The following is a 21,948-nucleotide window of genomic DNA, read 5'->3' on the forward strand; positions in this document are numbered from 1 at the left end:
AGCAGGAGAATGACAATGCTTCTGTTTACCTCTCAAACATTAGTCCCCAGTCGCATTTCCTAGAGGATTGTCTCAAATTGGAACACAAATGCATTTGTGATATTTTTACTTAAGAAATGTTCTAAGTAGTTATAAAAAATGCAATTCAGAATGTCTTATTTTAATAGTTATGTAACTCTGAAGTAACAAATAGCCGAATTACTTGGAGTAATCTCTTGCAGCAATATAATGGATTTATATACTTAAGAATATGAAATAAAACATCTCAAATTCTTCCACATTTCTCACTGGAAAAAATGGTTTTCAGGGGTAAACGGTTTACTTGGATGCTATAAGTGATGCTATAAGGAAGTTAAGATGTTTACAAAAAGTTGACAATAAAAAAGTTACTTTCAAAAAAACAAGTAAACGTAAATAACCTAACAAGTAAACCTAAATAAAGATCCATATTCTTCTCATAAAAACCATTGTGAATCTGAGAAGGATTTTAAGAAATCAAGGATATAACAGAAATAAACAATATTTTCTAATTTGTCATGAACAGAACTTAATAAGTCTACAGTTCTAAATCCAAGTAGTCACCAAATATTTTGAGACAGTTGCATACCTTCCTGAAACATGTACATTAGGGGGAGTAACCTGCCCCAGTATAGCACATTTGCATATAAGGATGCACAAAATTACAGCTCGTGGGAGAGAACCTACTTGTGTGAGACAGCACGTACTCAGAAAGTAGATAGGCAACAGGTCTATATTCCCTGAGACAGAGTGCGCTATTATTCCCATTTTCCCATTCCCAGACCACGCAAGATAAAGAAGAATGTATTGATTTTCTGAGCAATGTATATCTCTGTAGTAGACAAAGGAAGCGTATTTTTCATGATTCCTATGCTTCAGCTTAGGTAATTGATTTCTTTCAAGTCTCACCTGTTCTCTCAGTCAGAAGGTGCTCTCTAAACAATCCAAAGTGTTTACTTTGTTATGAAGTCTTATGAGCCATATTCTGGATGGGAGCTTTGAAGCAAGCTGAAATACATATATGCAGATATGCCTATATTGGTATATATTATATATTCTCTTCAGAATGACCACTCTCAGAGTATAGACTAACCACTGGCCAATTTTAAATTCTAATTTTATTTGTACAAGTTAAATACAACCAAACTCAATTTACTTGTAAGAGTTAAATGTAACTTAGCTTCCTTGGAGGGAGAAAGCAAAATACACTTTTGTGCGACTTTAAAAAAGACTCAAAAATAATCTATATGGAACCTATCACTACCATCATTGGGGGAGTGACTCAAAACTGAAGTAGCTCTGTAGGTTGTACACGTAGCTGGGAAGCTTCCTTGTACTGGACAGTCTAAGAAACGTGTTTCTTACAGTCACCTCTTTCTGAGGGTCATTCTACCAGTGTCCACGTCTCAAAAATATAGTCATTCTTTTCACAGACAATAACGTGGCACTGGAAAGAAACACGAAAGAAAAATTACCTAGCCCACAAACGAGTAGTACCAATACTGGGAACCCTGACAGCAATCACATTTGGCTGCAGACTGAGAAAGATGTCATGCAGCATAAGCAGTAAGAGCTCAAAGTTTGCTTTCCTGGAATGCAAATAGACCATACACTACTGCATATGGGCAGTAAGAACAATATTATACCATACCACACCATTATTATAATTCTTAAAACATTAATGAGTTGATTTCACAACTAGCTACCAAAAACCCACAAACTCATTCTCACTTCTTCCGTTCCCCTTACATACACAGGCATGCCCAGGATAAACTGGACAAACCTTTGAACAGGGGGAGTTTGGGCTAACTTTCTGCTGATGATCAGTCTGCATAAAGCATACTGTTCATACTGTGGCTAATGCTAAAAAGCCTATGCTGGGATTGACAATTTACTTTTCTGTTTTTGTTTGTTTTGGTTTGGTTTGGTTTGGTTCATTTGTTTTGTTTTGTCTTTGTTTTGTTTTTATATAACAAGGAAACAGATTCAGCTACTTCTTGTTAATGCAAATGAATACTAAGATATGCACTGGAATTCCTACACACTCATACTAGAAAATCTTCAACAATAAGTTAGCATTAGAACACAGTATAACAAGGTCTGTGAACATCCTCTCTTCCTGCCTTTATTGGAATATGAGGGTAAATAATAGTTACTGAGGAATTTAATATGCCAACAAGTAGAAGTGGAAGCTGATGGAGAGGACTCCATGCAGAACGTTGCAAGTTTTTCAACATTGAATCTCTAAGATAAAACCACATGTTTGTAAGCAATATAGTTATCTTTTTGCTATATACATATATATATTATGTCAATATTCAACAGAGGAAAAAAAAATAGAAGTTTAAAGTGAGAAATTCTAATACAAAATTTTATTTACTTAAATTTTAATTAACCTCCAAATGTATGATTTGGTTACCATTCACCAAATGTGGTATCTCACACCCGGGTGAGTTTTAGTCTTTTCTTGGTTATGTAGAGTTGTTTCCTGGGGGGTTAAAACTAAATATGTGCTGATGGAACCTTCTAAAATATTTAAAGAAAGCCAAAAATAAATTAAATTAAGATCCTAAAATAAATATAGTGTTGAAAGTTGAGCAGTAAAACATGTTGTTTTCCTCCCAGCATCCCTTGGGCTCTTTGTTTATCGTACTGTCTTTCTAGTGATCTGCCTGTGCATTCAGTGGAAGCAGGATGCTGGTGTTCAAGTGGGACTTTCTTTTATAAATATTTCTTTCGCTGCGGGGGGGTTAAGACAGAACGAATCTGTGAAAACCATAGCTTCCCTGCTAAACTTTGCCTCCATGCAGTCATGCCTTTTCTCCTCTGGAGAGGAAGTAGAAGAAAACATCAAGTTTTATTGCAGCCTCGGGTTATGTAATACTGTCTCTTGGTTCTGAAAATAACTGGAAACATTAAGACCAAAGATTAAATGTACAATATCCTCAAATTCCTTTTCTATTCTCTCAGAAAAAAAGGCCTTCAGAGGAATTCCAGGATGGCCTTTGGCCCATAAGACAATTTGGAAAGATGTAAAAGCAAATCCAAGCAGCATTGTTATATGAGCTGCATTAGTCCTGTGCAGTCACTTCAGCAACCAGGACATGCACAAAGTTTGTGAAATACTGATAATTTCAGGGAGTTTGCTAACTCATCTGTAAGTCTGTTATTTAGACTAGACATAATAAATATTTTTTCTTCTTCTACTGTGGAGTTCATTGAATGTATCTACTTATACCTAATTTTCAACCACTTCTGAAAGACTTTCAGGAAGTCTGCAGTAGGCACATAAGTGGCATGATGGCACATGGGTCTTCCTGTTGAAATTGGAGTGGTTCTGTCCATAGATTCATCCTTTGACCACAACAGAGCTCCAAAGTCTAACGTCAGCTGAGCAGAGACGTCACTATGACAGGAATTAGCTCAGCTAAGATCTGACTCCCTTTGGAATCTCTCTGTCTCTCTTAACTGACCATTCACTTCTAGCTTTGTTCTCACAGGTACTTAATGTTAGCAATTGTTAAAGCCTAAATAATCTAGGCATCAAAGCTCCATTTTCTTGAACTTCATTCCTACTTTTTTTTTTTTTTTTTTTTTTAACATCTGACATGATTCTTATTATCACTGGAGTTTCCCACACTCCATTTTCACACAAATCTTTCACACAGTTGTCTAGAAAGTCCCAATATAGACCCATGGCAGAGTATAGACATTGTGCATTATCACCAATGTTAAAAAACAACAACAACAAAAAAGCATCCTGTACTTTTTTCCTTGATAAAAACTGCTGAAACTTTTAACATAAAATGTACATAGCTTTGACAATTCTTATTTCAAGCAGTTTCATAATCCTGATAGTGTGACTGATCTGAAGTACCAGGTCTATGGTGTACTTCATGCGTAGAAGAATGGAAACAAACTAGCTATCTCCTGTATTTAAGAGCAGAAAGGATCAGATACTTCCAGAAAATGGGTATACCATCTCGATACCTTGAAATAAATGGAATATGATAAAACATATTTCTTATTTGCTCATATCACATGATCTCCCTGCATCTCAAAAAACAAACAAACAAACAAAAAACCTTATTATAAGACTGATAATAACTCAAATATTCCAAATGAATCAAATCTTTACTTTAAACCCATGTGGAGCCCTTAGCTATAGGTCTAATTTATTATTATTGGTTTTGTTTTTTGAAGGGGACAGCCTTTACTTGGTTGTTCAGAAAACAACCAGACATCCAAAAGATCCAAGGACACAGGATGCCAGCACAGAACAGCATCCCAACTGGTTGTGGTACCTGGAAATTCTCACTCTTTGCTTTTTCATTTTCCCTGAGATTTCTGTGAGCCTTACATTTCCTCATCTATCTGATCCTGTTTTGTACCACAATAAATCAAATAGGTTGATGGGATGCTGATCCAAATGGGATGCTGGGATGATGCTTCCTAGGGAAGAAGGGAGCAGGAAAAGGAGCAGAAAGTTCTTTAATTTGCAGATTATTTACTCACTGGAGCATAAAGTCTCCTTCACAGCAGCTGCAACCTATTACATCATGCTGCTGCCACGTCTAAACACTAATCCTGCACACTAAAAATCTTCCTGTGTTTGATAATGTCAGTGTAGTAGTTTAGCTGTCTTCAAAGACAAACAAAAAGGATCGTTTTTTTGTAATTACCTCAACAAGGAAAAAAAATAAAAATAGGCTTAGTTCATTTTTCTTTCAGATTTGAACTATTCACAGAGAGAGCTTTAGAAACATATACATTTAAGTTTACCTTCAGTCCCTCAAGACATTTCCACATATTGATATTTTTCAGCTATAAAAATATCTTAGGGTGAGGCTTATCTCTGTGAATTCAAAGGGAAGGTAGGAACAACAATAAAAGATTTTAATTACTGTCTAGCATCATTACATTCTTTCCTCCTATAATTAGAAACATATGAGAAGTAGAACACATTCTGTCAAATAAACTGAGAAAACAGCACTTCAAGTGGAATGAGTGGCCAAAGACCAAAAAAAAGTCAGAACTATTGGGCAGAAAGTCATGTCATACATAAAGAAATTTCATTTGCTTTGATAGCTATAATGATTCATCTCATTTTACAGGAGTTTCATCAGCTGGGGTTGCCATTTCGCACAAATGCAAACTAATTTCAGCTCCCTTTCCCCCTGGTCCTAGAGGAAATCAAGGTGTTTGATGTCAGATGCATTCACAGACATAAAAGTTACTCTTTAAAAACAGAGAAAAAAAGTAGATCTCCTGCCCTTCATCCTACTGTTCAATGTAGTTAGGATCTATCTTTTGGAATATAAATTGAAAACCAGGCTTGCAGCTATCTGAATCCCAGAGATAATCTTATATAAATGGACTACAGTACAAGCTTTGTGAAAGTCTTAATGTTGTTTTACCCCATTACATAATCAAGCTATAATCGTAGCTTAGAAATGGATACTTAGAATTGGGATGGAAGTCACTTAGTACAGCTGCCGTGTTGGATCAGTGATGACCACGAATTGCCTTGTCCTTTACATAACACCCAGGCAGAGCAAGCGCCAGCAGTCAGGTAGAGAATGAGACTGCTTCTGAGTTCTTCAAGACTACTGCAAGCAAATAGATACAATGCCATGACAGATTTTCTTTCTTTTTTTCTTTGCCCCAAAGGCTAAATATTCACAGTATTTTATTTCACATCATGATTTCCTATGACACAATACTGGCATTTCACTATTAAACCTCAGAGGGAAAGAGAATGTTTTGAAAAGAGACTTAATTATTTTCTGAAGCGTATGCACTTATGCAGTCCAAAAATGAGTCAATGAAAGGACAAAAACTGAATTAAAGTAACAATGAAAAAGGTACCTGGCAATGGATGAGATAATGAGAAGGTGTTATGGTTAGGTATCTAGGGTACAGTATCTGATTGTGCCTTTTCCCCAGAGTCTCTTCTTTCTGGCTGTGGACACCGATAAAACTTATAAATATCAGCTTACAGTCAGCACTGTGATTAAATTTGTCTTATCTTAATGAAAATTCACTTATGTGACACTGTGATCAAAGACTTTGACCAAATGATTTTACTATGACATATGTAAAAACATACCACAAGGAGAAGCTAATGTCAGCATTTCCTCATGTGAGAAATGACCAATTTTAGAAGTTCTATTTCATTAGTACTGAACTAGGCAGACCTAAGAACATCCTGATCCAGTGGAAAGAAAAAAAAACATCAAAATGTGTCATTTTAGATGTTATACAAGAGAGTCATTTGTGTAGGTTAAATCTGAATACTCATAGAAAATTATGTATTCAGAAAAGAATATTATGTTTTCCTTATATCACAGTAACAGTGCAAGACGTATAATTGAACTGCAGTTTCAGGCTGACTTGCTACCTTCAACCAAAACAAAAATGCCAGAAAGTATTCCAAACACAGGCTCTGTCGAGGCAAGAAAAGAGATGAGGACAAAAGCCAAGTGAAGATGCATCAGAACGCGTACACCAATCTTAAACTATTTACATGATTTTTCATCCAAGATTAGAGCTCTACTGTACAGCCCACAGTCTGTCATGGGTTTGAATATTGATCTCTCAAATACAATATGAGTGACCTTCCCTTGTGTTTTTTTTTTTTGTTGTTGTTGTTGTTGTTGTTTTTTGTTTTGTTTTGTTTTGTTTTGTTTTTCCTGAGATTGATCTAGACTGACCTAGAATGCTGCTGGCAACCAGTTTATAACTACAGCTCCTAGCTTAAAGGAGGTATATATAGAACTGTTACTTTTTAAATGGTATTTCCATGTATCATGACTATAAACAAGAAAACATGTATTTTCCATTAAACTATGTTTTATCTGTTCTTTCTTAAACAAACAAAACCAAACAAAAACAGTGTTAGCTGTTAGCTCCACCAAACAGAAAATGAGACCTTTGACCATGTTAACAGAGAGAGAGAGAGAGAACAGTGATGTTTCTATTAGTTATTTATGAGCAAAACAAAATAAATTCTGCTGCCATGGTTGTTCTTCATTAACAATTTATGCAGTTTAAACTCATTATGTGTAGCACAAAGGTGATATTACTTAGCTAATATTTCTATCATACAAGAATTAGTTATATTCTTGTAAATGCTCCTGTATTAATATAGCCATAGAATTCAGGCCATTCGAGTGGCCACATAAATCAATAAGAGGAATAATCAGAAAATTTTAAGATTCAGTTTTCCACTGGCAGACTTACAATCGTAGCTCATTTCCATTCTGAGGTGACAGTGCCCTCCTGTGGCACGATTTTTTTTGTTTGCATTTTTCCTATATACAGTCCATCCAGAAAGATGAACTAAAAAGGGTTTTCCATATATAACAAGTCATGTATTTATGTACTTGTTTATATAAGTTAACTGAGAAAAGGTTCCATTTCTATCTATATTTTCATATGGTTTCCCAAACAATTTTTTTTTACAGGTTCTTGCTCTTTTCTATTTGGTTTCTATTTAAATTAAGAAAAAAAAAATAAAAAAATGGAATCTGGACAGCTGGTATAAGTCTGGGTCTGTATGCACCATGTGGCTGCTATTGGCTGCACAAACAAAATTGTGCCTGTTACTTACTACATAAACAGTGACTTATCACAGAATCACAGAATTTTCTAGGTTGGAAGAGACCTCAAGGTCATCGAGTCCAAGTCCCAGTTGCCAGTGATCAGACCTTAAAGAACAAATTATGGTCTATATGAAAAATTATGAGAGATTTTGGCTAATAATACCACTGCTTTTTCTGTCTTTATATTTATTTATATATATATATATATATATATATATATATATATATATATATATATATATATATAAACAAACAAACAAACAAACAAACAAACGGTTTCAAAATGCACCTGGAAGAGGAAGAGTTCAAATTTTTAAGAGACATTATACTTGGTAGCATTTTTTCTGCCAGTTACTGATTCATCATCAATATTCTGGTATAGAATTTGTTTTCTCCACAGATTTTTACATTTCAAGCAAGGATGAAACGTGTTAAATTACAAGTATTATTAGAATTACTAAAATACAGCTATATTTTCATAAAATTATATGCAGGCAAAAATATTCAATGTAGTCAAATACTCCAGGAAACTCATTTTCAGACCCTGGGATAGAATACCTCCAGTTTTTGTGGGAGAAGAGCTCTTCCACTGCAGATTCAGCATGAGGCAAGGACCTCATGCTCTATATGCTTTCAGCACTCAGAGAATTTCTGGAGATTTCATATATTGGACTGTCTAAAGGAACAAATAAGGTTTGAGAAGGAAAGAGACACTTCATTGTGTGAGCATGCATCTGTTTTTGTTGTGCTCTTCAAGGTAGCATGTAGCCTGGTATGAAACAGAGGTAGCATGGGGCTAGACAAAACTAAGTGTTATAACTTCTCAAAGAACTTCCTATGTCTGTGAACACATTTGTTGTTTTCCAAACTGTTAACTTAGCCATGAAGCATTTTCACAGAAATGCCAACATATAAAAAGCCCAGCCCTTTGCCTAATTGAATTTCTCTGTTACAAACTCCTGTTAAACTATGTTTAACAGAAATGAAACATTCAATTTTTTCTGAAGCTTTTCTGCATTTTTTTTTTTATATAATATAAAACTAGTGGTGTTTTAAACAAGAGAAAACAGAATCTTATAATAGTAAGCGTGAGATGATCTGGGCTGTAAGTGTTGCTACCTGAACTATAATTAAGGCACCAATTTCCTGGGATATTAGAAAGCTGTTCTCTTCTCTACCATTTGTACTAGCTTCCAAATCACTTGTGAGCACAAATTAGAGAGTTGTTTCCCCAGTACCTCACACTTTGCACAGTCACTTAAACAGGCATAAGGAGAGTACTAATAGGTATAATTTCCCATTTGCTTTGCACAGGTATAAGCAATTCCACAACCAGGATGCAGTGAAGGATCACACCCACTGTGCTGATTAAATCAGCCAAGTGCAGCGTACACCCCCCCCAGCTACGCTTCCTGGCACGACTAATCCCTTCTATTGAACCTTTGGGACTTAGGCCAGGACATATGCACAGATGGTTCCTCAAATCATGAATTCACTTCCCCTAATGTCTAACAGAGCCTGAATCAAGTATTCAAATTACTGTATCGCACAAGTACATGGAAGAGCTTAAAGTTCTCAGACTGATTTGAGACTGCATAAATTAGAAATAAATTAGAATGGCACAAGGCCCTTTGAAATACAACCTTTTGTAAGGGCTTACTAATGTTGTAATCACTGGATACTGATGTTATGCATCTCCCTTTCAAACCATATTCTGCTCTAGATATGATTTAAGGTCCATGCACTTTCTCTACATGTAACAAGGATTATTGCCAAGAGAAATCTTCAGCTTCCCATTCAGACCAGCAGCATGAGGAGGCTGTGCCTCAAGTCAGAATCCTGCCCTGCATCTCCTGATCTGAACATAATTAGCAGGAATATGGATTTAGTAGAAAATATGATGAGTATTTATACATGCATATAAGTATGATCCGAATAGCATCTTCCCAAGGAACTCCATTCTGGTTTAAAAATTCTGAAGAAATTGCTCAACTGATTATCATACCTTCAGACTATGTCTATCTATATATATATACTCACACAGATGAATAGAGGATATATGCATATTCATGTACAGAGTAGGGGGACTATGTCTAAATATATGAAGGATGACTTGTTATGCTCTTCAACATAAGATTATTTTTTTCAAGGGCAATAGAGTATTTCTCAAAAAAAAAAAAAAAAAGACCTATAAAATGATGCCTATACATCATGAAATGGGCAGGATGATAAGACCTCTAGTGAAAGGCTAAATCTAAATCCAAAATTTTTTAATTATGGTGCCAAACATTAAGTACTTGAGTACTTAATTATCTTGGTTATGCTGTGTTACCAAGATACAGTCAGGTTGCATTATCAGTCATTTCTAGAGAAGTCCAAAAGTTTATCAGTCCTCCAAATAGCAATCTGGCAGTCTGAGAACCTCCCTTGCTGTGGAAAAAAAAAAAAAAAAAAAAAAAAAAAAAAAAAGTGCATAAACAAGAGCTACAGCTCAGGGAAAGAGGATGAAGTAATAATGAAAAAAATATATCAATTTATCAAATAAGGGCTAGTGGCAAATACTGTGCTAAGTATCAACTCTGGTCATTTTTGACTAAAATTGAGTCTTAGCTTGACAGCTTCATGTAGGCACCACACCAGGAGTGAAAATGACCTCAGGCACAGAGACAACCTGAAAATAACAACAAGCATTTAAACTGGTCCGAGGTGAAGAGCAGAGAAGACCATGAATAAAGTCAGAAAAGAACAAAGGTGGATAAAAACAGGGCCGGGGCAAGATTCCATTGTAAGAGATAATGGTTTTATCTCATGACAAGTGGGATTAAAGCAATGTACTGCCAAGTCCATATTCCACAAAGGACTCAATACACTTTACTGTGTGTTTTATGACAACAGGTATTAGGTGATAAACTGCATGTCTTTGGTCTTGAATTAATTTGTGTGCTTCTATAGTGTTAAATATTTTATTATTGCCAGAATGATTGTCTTATTCAAAACCGTGTAGCATCTAGAAGGCCTGCTGTTACACCATTACGTCACCTGCATAAACTAGGCAACACCTAGCACCATGATTCTCTGGAGCATCCCACCACTTACTCCTGTATTCCTTATTGCTTTGTTTACAATTAGTTTAATATTAGTTAAAGGCTAGAAGAGATATTCAGTACATTAAAGAATTATTGCATTGCCTCATCATGGCATTTCCTGTCACATGCTCATTATTGAGAAAAATCATCAGCACATCCAACTTCCCCAAATCCTAACCAAGCAAGGTAAGGAATAAATAAAATTCCTCTGTGGTATTAACTTTATTCCTTTCTTTAGTAAGATTCTCTAAAATATCAGAATTTACTCCACAACACAATTTTTGCAGCTCCAGCAGGCTTTCAGATTAGAAAGCAAGATTTAATTTAAAAGAATTTACATATCTTTAAATGCTTCTTCAGACTGGTCACCTCCACGCTGCCTGGCAAGTTATACTGGACACTGAGGTTCTGAGTTCCTTTGATTTTACTTCTCCATTCATAGACATATTAAAGCCTATTAGAGTACTTACGATCTCTTTTGATTCCTTGAGTTTTCAGTAAAATGTTCCAGATTCTACAAGGTATAAGAAATAAGGTCTGTAAGAATAATTCTGTAGGCTTTCTCTGCAATTTCCAGGAGCTGATAAAAACATTTCCTGTGGATATCACTCTGAAGTGGTTTGATTTTTTTTTTTTTTTTTTTTTTTTTTTGTGGTGGTGGGTACTTATTGTTGTTACTTTTATATTTGCATCCATTAGGAAACAAAGACCTTCCATAAAAGTAACTGCAATGACATTAGTGAGAGATGAACAAAATCTAGAACAATTGCATTACTTTTAACTTTTGGAACATATTAATAGAGATATACTATTTCTAAACATAATTGGTTAAGAAGTCCAGTGTTTAAAAACAAAACAAACAAAAAATAAAAATAAAAATAAAAAAGCAGTGGGAATTGTGTTCATTTATATGAAAAACACTTCCACCTGGACTGTCTCCAATTTGAGTAGCAAATGTCAGGATACTGCTGTTGCTCTGTGTAAACAGATCATCCTCACAGAACCACAGAATATTAGGGATTGAGCATGTCATTGACCTAATAGAGAATTCAAAGTAATGTCTCACTGCTGCTGAATGGACCAAGGCCTTTACAAGTTAGTTAATATTTTAAAGTTCTTGTTATATTTTGAAAAAAATATATATTTTTTAAATAATATATAAAAAGTTGTAAAATATAACTGTGATAACTTAACTATGCAAAAACACTACTTTTATTAAGGGAAAAATGCAAAAAAAAGTCTCCATGGAGCCAAGATAATCTGCATAAGGTTTTCTAGAGAAAACACGGTAAAACAGTGTTTGTGAAAATGGTCTATAAAATGGAAGGACTGAAGCTACTCTGTCTCTCTGTATACATGTGCGTATTTGTGTGTTATTCGCAGCAGCATTTGAGTGGAGTTGCATACAGTGTTACTGAACACAGAGGCTCTACATAAGCCTTGGCAGAACACCCTGGTCTATGTCAGCTGCTTTTATCTGCTGAATTTTTCAGCACAGGTTTCAGCTGAGTTTTGGATGTGGCTCTAACATGAAGCTTTGGCTTCTGTAATAGATCCTGATATTTTCTATTCTTTTGAGCAAAAGATCATACAAGAGTGGTAAAATCAACAAAAAGACCTGTCCAAGTACAAGACAAAAAAATTTGGACAAAATATAGGAAAGAAGTAGTTAGCTAGGATCCAATGTATCTGCTCAGCTACTCTACAAGATGGTCTATAGAATTTACAACTTGAGTAAAAGAAGTAAAAGCAGAGAGAAAGCAGCCAAATTTTATTTCAATGCTGATCTTATCTTTTGTAACTTTTTACATTCTCATATGTATTTGGGTTTATGTTTCACATTTTTCTTCTGATACTTCTTTGTCTCATTAATGTAATATAACAACACTGCACATGAAAACAGCCTTTTCTTTGAAACTTTGCTTTGAAGTAATGCAACTACTGCTTTAAGTTCTCTCTACCATAAGCTACCTGAAAGAAATAATACCATACAAATTTGAAATACCAATTATTAAGGTGAATGAATAAAATTTAATTCCCCAAATTGATGAAATATTCACTTTCTATGAAATTAACAGATGATCTACAGAGATGAAGAATGAGTCTGGCTTCGGTTTTATGGCTGAAGTTTATTGTACATGAAGGACAAACACAAGATTATCTGTGAATTAAGGGGATAATCAGGCAACACCTAATTGTTAAATCTGGTTTCTTATATTCAACCAGACTGCCTTGTAAATCACACATACACCATTTTCTTGTTTAAATTTCTGATTTTCTTATAATAATGACAAATTATAAACCAGTTAATCCCTGGGACAGGGACATTCACTCTGGGGAAAAAAAAAAAAAAAAAAAAAAAAAAAAAAGCACAAGCTTAAAAAACAATCTCTGAAGTTTCTTATGTGACTAGATTTAAAGGGATTATTCTGGGGAAATAAAAATTTTAATTATGCCTGAAAACAGAAAACTCACTGTTAAGTAATGGTACTGATCTAAGCAGAATACACATTACCCACAGAGTCTCTTTGATATCTGTGGAAAAGTATCTTATTCTGGATTTGCAAATCCTATTCTGTTTCAGTTCAAGACTTCTCTCTGGACTGTTTTTCACAGAATTGCAATGAAGTTTTTTTGCAGCCTGGGGTTTTGCAATTCTTTTGCAATCAAGATTTCCCAGGAGTGCTGTAATCTGAAGAAAAGATGAGATCTAAGAGTTTTTTTTTTTTTTTTTTTTTTTGTTGTTGTTGTTTTTGCTTGTTTGTTTTTTAGTTTAGAAGAAATACATCAAAACCCTGAATCATTGCTTTATTCCTGAATCCAGATGTAACTTATTTAATAGTTTTACAGGGAAAAAGAAACTGAGAATAGAATCACAAAACCATTGAATGTTTGAATGCAAATTATGTTGTATGCACTCCAGAGTAATACATAGCCTAGTCTTTTTTTGGGTACATTTTGGGTAAACATGGGTTCCAATCCTCTTAGAGGAGATAATACAAAAGAAGATCTGCAGGCAAATTGAGAATTAATTACTGAGACAACCTTGCCCTGAAAAATAGTTGAGACTTGAATAATTTAGAAAGTACATCTGAAAGCATGCATTATTTGAGAGCAGAGCTGAGAGTATGCTAACAGGGACAGGGTGGTGACTGGAGGTGTGCCAGACCACCATCAGTCAGTCAGTTGCTGCAAGAGGACCATGCAGGCATCTCCACGTTATGACGAGTGACATGGTAAGGAAGAAGCCTGCTGTGCTATGTACGCAAGGAAGATTACCTTCGCAATCTGACATTGAAGTTACATGTATGACTTACATAACTTCAGACATAGAATAGGAAAGTCCTACGTACCACCTAGAAATTCTATGACCTGTTTTTAAACATATTATCCTATCTCAATATGTTTTTATTTTACAGGAGACTATGTAGTCATGTCTGTTTACTTTAACCTGAGTAGGAGAATGGGTTATTTCACTATTCAGACCTACATTCCCTGCACGCTTATTGTTGTGCTGTCCTGGGTCTCTTTCTGGATTAACAAGGATGCAGTTCCAGCCAGAACATCACTGGGTGAGTTGTTTTACCTTCCTGCTTTTGTTCAAGCATTATGATGTTCAGTTAACACCTCTATAGAGGTTTCTAAATATAAGAGAAAAGACATTTTTTCACAAGTTCTCATCATTTAGAAAGATGTAATAATTTCCAAGGAACAGCAACTTAAAGCATATTTCTCTCTCTTCCATTTTACTATGGCAGACTAGGAGTATTGTGGATTGCCTCTAATAAAAGCTTTTGCCCCTTTTCTGATAACAGTAGTATTTTATAAATGCCAAAACACTTCTGGATTAGGCACAACAATGCATTAGTTTTATTTGTTCTACTTCTATATGATAGTGGTCAGCAATACAAACAAAATAAATGCCAAGAATGAAACAATCTCTCTGTGTGACAGTTAAAAGAAGGAGTGTAATACCTTCAGGGACCAAAAGTCAAATCTAGCCTTCAGACCACAAAATCTACTGAATTTGGTGGTATCTAAAATCCTATGCATGTAAATGTGACATGCAATTAATCCAAATTAGCAATTTCTACACAGTTAGCATGCTTTTGCACAAATAAACTAAGAGATACCAAATTCACTTGCTTGTACAAATCAGTTGGATCTGTAAGAATTAATAACGTGGAAACCTGATTGTGGAGGCAGGTAGAAACACTCAATTTTTTACTTCTCAATTAAAGCCACACAAATAAAAAACATTTTAGTTTTTCATTTTGCAGTTATATTTCTTCATAAAAATGCAGCAAAGAGCACTGGATTACAAAATAAAGGACAGCATTTTGCTTAAGAGCTCCCTTGAAAGAATATTCCTTGAGGAGTAGAGAAGCAGTGGGCCCCATAACAAAAATGTTTTAAATGTTTTATTGCCTTTTCACACTAAAACAAGGTCATAAAATCAGGTTTTAAAAAAGTAGATAATTAATAAATGCATTCAGCTCTTTTTGTTTGTTTGTTTAGATGTACAATACAGATTGGCCACTGTTAAGAACTAGTCTATCCATACCTCTGAGGGGGTGAAGTCAGTGGTTATGAAATTTGCCCTAAAAAAATGTGATGGATTTTAAATGTTCTGATGTATTTTTAATGTTCTTCACATGGCAGTACAGGGAATAATGTTCTGAAAGGAGAAAGGAAGGTGAGGCATGTCATAGTAGCTCTCAGTTATAGACTACAATTGCTTACAAAGGCCAGAAGAAACACTCTGGCACTGCGAGAAATCTGACCTCACAGCATGGCCCCCACAAAGAGCCCTGAGAGACTCTCCCATCCAGCTTTATTTACAAACCACTTAAATAACCAGCAGCAAAGAATGTGTGTGGGAATTTGGGGCTAGCATCTTTTGCATACATTTAGAATGCATTTGAATGAGGAGAAAGGAAAGAGTCTTCTTTCTTTATGTGGCACACATGGAGATATAGACACAACCTCTCCTAAATTTTTATCTTCATTAGAAGCTTTCTTAAGAATTTTCATGAATTTCTCTCTCGTATAATGTCTGTAAATGTGTTTCTTACTGGCGCTGTTACCATTACCCATATCAATTCAATAAATGAAACTTAACCTAACAGCGTGGAAAGTTTTAGATGGGCCTTGAGAATACAATGAAGAATGAACTGAAGCAATAGACCTATTTCTATTCTCTGCTATGACTTCTCACTCTGATAGAAGTTCTCATCTCCCTGTTTAAGTAGACAAGTACACAAACACTAAAACTCAATTTCTCAGTAAAAAATAAACTAAGGATGCCTAAAACCTAAACTACATAAATAAATAAATGAAATTCTTAAAACCAGAATCCCTCTAATGAACATATTTTGCAGGGCAACACTCTCAGTAACTATGCAAAAATGATTTGCACTCCCTGTTAATCCTTGAAGCTTTCACTTGTATCCACATTTCACTGCTTGGGATGTGCTGTTTGACATTTTTGCTGTATGTCAGAACTCCAGGCATCCTTCAGAAACAGTCAGAGACAACTGGCAAAGTTGTTTTGTTACAGGAAGTAATAACATTTCTGTTGTTTTTTGTCTATTTACCAGGCATTACTACTGTCCTGACAATGACCACCTTAAGTACAATTGCTCGTAAATCTCTTCCAAAAGTATCCTATGTGACAGCAATGGATCTTTTTGTATCAGTCTGCTTTATTTTTGTTTTCTCTGCACTGGTGGAATATGGAACTTTGCACTACTTCGTCAGCAACAGAAAGCCAAGCAAGGATAAAGACAAAAAGAAGAAAAATCCAGTATGTATCTTTTTACCAGCAAGGTATAATATTCAACTAGGTTTACATCCCTCCTCAAACCTGTACTTTCATTTGAGAGTTCTCTATTACATATATACTCTTCTTTTGTACTACTAGGAATAAAAACATTCACCTTGATAACGAAAAGCTTATATGGATGCCAGAGAAACTAATTTCTTAGAATAAGGGCCCTTTTAGCCAAATTGTTCTGCAAATCACAACTACCACCAAAACCCTTATTCATGTTATAGAAAGAGCTCTTGCTGTGACCTTTATGCAAGAACTGTCAGTTTCTCTGTTTTAGCTTTAGTAATATTCTCTGCCATTAACTTATGTCTGTATTATTGATGTGATTCTGTTTTTATTAGTATCAGGACCACATTTAATCCTTTATATTCAACCTATGGACTGTGCTTTTTTTCTAATTCCCCCTTAAGTATCTGTTTCCTTTTAATTGTTTCCTTATCTTCTTTTTCTTGTATTTTCTCCCTTCATCTATTCCTCTCTCTTTGAAGGTTATTTGGCAACAGTTTGCAATGTTACTTATACTTTCTTTTTGTTGTTGTTTTTGATTATTATTGTGTAGCATGCACCCATATAATAGCCACGGTGAAAAAAAAATCCTGGAAATGCCCTCAGTAGAGGTCTGGTATCTTTCCCAGATAGGTAGAAATATGTGCTTGTCTTGGCCAGGACAAACTTCAACCCATTGCAAAAGGCAAGAAAAGTGTGTTGTCTAGAACCTGTGAGGTGAAAAGAATTAGCGTAAAATACTAGATGGAAAAAAGTAACCCAATCTTCTTCAAAAAAGCCAAATATGCCTCTGTAAAACGTGAAGGACACAATAGTTTTATATTAATTAAGAATATTTTCAAATCCATTTCAGACATCTAGGAAAAAAAATTGCTCTGCTAAAATCTTCAAGGACTTCTTAAGATATTCTCTCTTAGTTCTAATATATAGCAAATATAAACAAATACAACAAAATGTATTAAAGTCCCTTTTATTAAACATTATTTTTATAATTTCACCATTAGAAGCTTTTTGAGAAAGTCACCAAAAAAAAAAAAAAAGAATAGCAGATGTACACTGTAGTGAGTAAACATCCAGCAAAGCATCCATAATGGAAGAATTTTCACCTTACTTTCAATTTGGATTTCATCATAGGCTCTCTTTTGGTCAAAAGAAATAAACACTTCTGGAGGGTGACACATTCTGGCCTGACTCAGGTTCTTTGTGTGCACCTATGTTTTCCATATGCAAAAGAGCAAAGATTAACTCAAAATGAGTTGAGATAGAGATTGTTCTTTACATTACTTATCGGTGACCATCCAGGGACAAACAGAAATATAACAGATGCCCAAATCCTAAATCCAGAGTCTAGAAATCTTAAGAGTACAGTCTTCAGCACCCAGGTAAAGAGATTTTTTTCTAAAACTTGCATTCATAAATTGTGATCAGTTTCCTCTTTTAAAACAGTCCAACATAAAAGAATGAAATCTACCGGGAATATGAAAAGATCAAATGAAGTTTGATGTTCTGTCTTTGGCCCAGATGTAGCTACAAGCCAGTTACAAGACAAAAATATGTGGTTTTATATCATAGATACCTGTTGAAATGGCTATTACCCCAACCTTTCTATAAATTTAGTTCTTTTTGACTATGTTTTAGAAACATATTTTTAATTTATATTATTTTTTTCTCTTTCTTTCTTTTCTTTCTTTCTTTAATTTAAAACAAAATCCTCTGATTCTCTTTTCTGTCTACAAAATGAAAGCTTCTTCGGATGTTTTCCTTCAAGGTATAAAGTTTTTTGGAATGGAAATTCACTGCATGCAACTGCTGAATTTAACTATTATAGCTTACATGAGAGTGCTATTGTTTGTTTGTTTGTTTTTAATTAGACATCCATTCTACCCAAGGCAACTTCCTAATTAAGTAGAATGATTACGTATTTCTAAATAATATGTAGAGTTGATTCAGCAGCCCAAATACTGATTCACTATAGTTTTGAACTTACCCTAAGTTCAAGAGTGACCAACATTATTGGATCGCATGAATTAAGAGAGTTTAATGTGTTGAAAACATTTCTGCTTGTCTCTTACTCAATTGCCCATGGGATCCAATGCCACCAGCTACACCAGAAACCTGCACTACACCCTTTTAGAACTCAGCTCTGATCATTCTGTTTAACCTTTGCTATTTAGCTTCAAATTATAAAACCAAATCTGGTCTGATATTGACCTGAACAAAATTCATTGTCATCATCAAATGCTGTTTCTTAAGAAAATAAATAAATAAATAAATAATTTTTTAAAAGTCAGAGTTTTGAAAGGGTTTAAGATGCATATGTTTATTAATGCTGTCACTGGATCAACACATTCTCAGCAAATAAGCAAATATATCTATGTTCTACATCTAAATCTTATCTTCATTCAGAAATGCAGAGATTTTCTCAAAAAAAAAAAAAAAAAACACAAAACAAAACAAAAAAACACAACCCAACATATCAAATGAAAGCCAAGAAATTTACATACTCATGGAATCAAATTATTGTAATTTTACCCTAGTATCTATCACCAAGAAATTATAAGACTTTTCATACTAATGTTCACCAACTGCTTAATCATACTTTAAATGTTTAATTTGCTCAATTCATTCCAAATATATGTATATGTATACTTACCACACAATATCTGGAACACACTGAATCTTCTAGTTGGTGAACATTAGTAGATGGTGAACTGCATGTATTCAAACTGTTGTAGAGTCTTTTCAAGATTCTCCTAACCTTATTCAAAAGACTCACTTTTTGCCTTTTTTTTTTCCATATATATATTTGCCCATGTCTAAACATGAACCATCCCTATATTAAAAATAATCCTGCATTTCCAATTGATTATTTCAGTGCTGTCCACATGCAACACCCAAATTGCCTTCATGTACCAAGCAACTATGTAAAGTCTAAAACAAAATCCATTCAAAATACCATCAATTACGTTCCTGAATGTTTACTTCAACCTCTATTGAGTACTTCAGCATTAAAGTTAATCGTCCACAACTGTTAACTTGATATTGATTTGTGCTGCTTTCCTGTAAAATTAAAGTGTATGACACAACTGATTTTAACAAGTTCAAGGTAATATTACCATTAGAACTTCTTAGCAATTTGCCATGTATCCCACACAGAACCATCATTCACATGTTGCCCATTAGTCTGTCTCCCTGTTGGTCTGGTGATAATAACAGAGTGTCTCCCTCCTGCCATCTTTTTCTTTTTTGCCACTTCACCTTAGGCACCTACAATTGACATCCGACCTCGATCAGCTACTATTCAAATGAACAATGCTACACACCTCCAAGAAAGGGATGAAGAATATGGGTATGAGTGTCTTGATGGCAAGGACTGTGCTAGTTTTTTTTGCTGCTTTGAGGATTGTCGAACAGGAGCATGGAGGCATGGAAGAATACATATCCGCATTGCCAAAATGGACTCCTATGCCCGCATCTTCTTCCCAACTGCCTTCTGTTTGTTTAACCTGGTGTATTGGGTATCATATCTTTACCTTTAAATGCAAAAGGAAATCAGTGATATGAGCCTTACTCACTGAATTTCTTAGAGAGATGGTTTCCTAAGTCCACTTGAAGTATTTATGATGCGCTTTATAGTGGTCTGAATTCTTTAGTGCCATTACCCAGTAAATACCAGTCATATCATTTGTCCAAAAATTACCATCAGGTTGTTGTGAATTAAATGTCTGTTCAACATGTTGAAATAATTTGAAATAAAAATCTTATAAATAGGTAATATACAGCTATACCTGATGGAATAGAGAAACAGAGCAGAAAGGGCAAGGGGAGCATGGCAACATCACTTAAGTTGGCACTGCCATTTCAAACAGAAGCGACAGAGAGAATTCCCAGGTAAAGTACTGTACAGTTTGTTAACATTGGCTATAATTATGCTATAGCTTTATTCTCTGTGGGCTTTTCTTTTTGGAAGAGTCATCTCTCACTTTGAATAGGTATTATTAAGCTAGGAAAGTAACTTCTACTCCCACCAAAATAAAAATAGACCTTTCCCTTTGCCATCCCTTTAAGAGCACATGTACAATGCTGTAAATATTTCAATACCTTGTAGTACATAAAGTCTAGTGCATGCATCTTCTGGGGGCCAAAATAAATGAAACAAAGGTACCATAAAGTATTGTCTTTTATTTTGTGTCTCTGGCTGTGCTATTGTAATTTAAATGTGGATTAAAAACATTTTTCCTTGAAAAATTTCCCCTTTCCCTCATGCATGGAAGACCCAAGCAGACAGCACTTTCATGTAAGACATTAGAGAAGCCTTAAGGATTCAAATAAATAAAATGTAGACAAATCTGTATGGCCAATATAATAGCTCATAGTATACGTCTGCTGCAGTTGTAGCCTTCATTTTCCATTGATAACATTTCTATATTTCAACTGAATTTCCAGTAATTATAAATCGCAAGATCAGCTTCTAAATTTAATCCATGTGTTTCCATTGTTTTTTCCCATGTTGAACTCTTTGAACTCTATTTTCCTCACACAAGGTTGTTTTTTTTTCCCCTCTTTAATCCAGTCAGGAAATAGCTTTTATTGTAGACATTTTTACATAAGGACTTCAAGTTCATTTTGAAATACTAGGTTTTGTATTACATACAACTCTCTGCCCATTCATGTCATCGATCAGCAATAGTTGTTGCTAGTGATGCTTTTCACTCAGTGAGTACCTTTACTAAACAAACCCTAACACCATAGCTAGCACACAGTTTATAGATAGCCTTGAAAATAAAAGAGAACAAAGAGTGTCTTGGCTACTAAGTCATATTTATGCAGTTTATGTGTATTTAAAAAATTCAGCCCACCTGGCTGAATCTTGAAACCCACTTACCCACTGGTTTTCAGAACCTCTATGATGCTCAATTATGCAACCTTAAGCACATGTAAATATGACTGACTTCTTTTTTAATTATTGTCAAAGATGTAAAATGTCACCTCCAGAAATGTGGGTTTGCAGATTGAAATGGGAGATATTTAATTATCATTACAGAATTACTAATAGCTAAAATGGAGAAAAGAAAAGAAAAGAAAAGAAAAGAAAAGAAAAGAAAAGAAAAGAAAAGAAAAGAAAAGAAAAGAAAAGAAAAGAAAAGAAAAGAAAAGAAAAGAAAAGAAAAGAAAAGAAAAGAAAAGAAAAGAAAAGAAAAGAAAAGAAAAAGGAAGTTTTCCAATGTTTGTATAGTTTTGAAATAAAAATGTACAAAAAAGGAATAACCTGAACATCAATTGCTCCTTGTCCAATATATTTGAAAACCTTTTAATAAAGGAATTGCACACACCTGTGGACTTTTTCCAATAAAACTGCTGCACTCAACTCCACAGTTTTCTTGTAATTGGTTTGTTAAAA

The 21,948-nt window shown here is 34.6% G+C and overlaps 1 protein-coding gene across 2 annotated transcripts in view; it reads left to right on the plus strand.

Moving 5' to 3' along the window:
- Positions 1-21,613, plus strand: part of GABRG2 (gamma-aminobutyric acid type A receptor subunit gamma2) — a 78,737-nt gene extending 57,124 nt beyond the window's left edge. The window contains exons 7-10 of one of the 2 annotated variants that reach the window (XM_032196806.1): positions 14,128-14,280; positions 16,309-16,514; positions 18,292-18,315; positions 19,811-21,613. In XM_032196806.1, coding sequence (XP_032052697.1) covers positions 14,128-14,280; positions 16,309-16,514; positions 18,292-18,315; positions 19,811-20,086 — 659 coding nt within the window. In that variant the 3' untranslated portion in view covers positions 20,087-21,613. The remainder of the gene's footprint in view (positions 1-14,127; positions 14,281-16,308; positions 16,515-18,291; positions 18,316-19,810) is intronic. The other variant, XM_032196807.1, reaches the window with a different exon arrangement.
- Positions 21,614-21,948: the final 335 nt, after the last annotated feature.

This window comes from Aythya fuligula, chromosome 14 (genome assembly GCF_009819795.1).
Source record: "Aythya fuligula isolate bAytFul2 chromosome 14, bAytFul2.pri, whole genome shotgun sequence".
NCBI classification, from domain to species: domain Eukaryota; kingdom Metazoa; phylum Chordata; class Aves; order Anseriformes; family Anatidae; genus Aythya; species Aythya fuligula.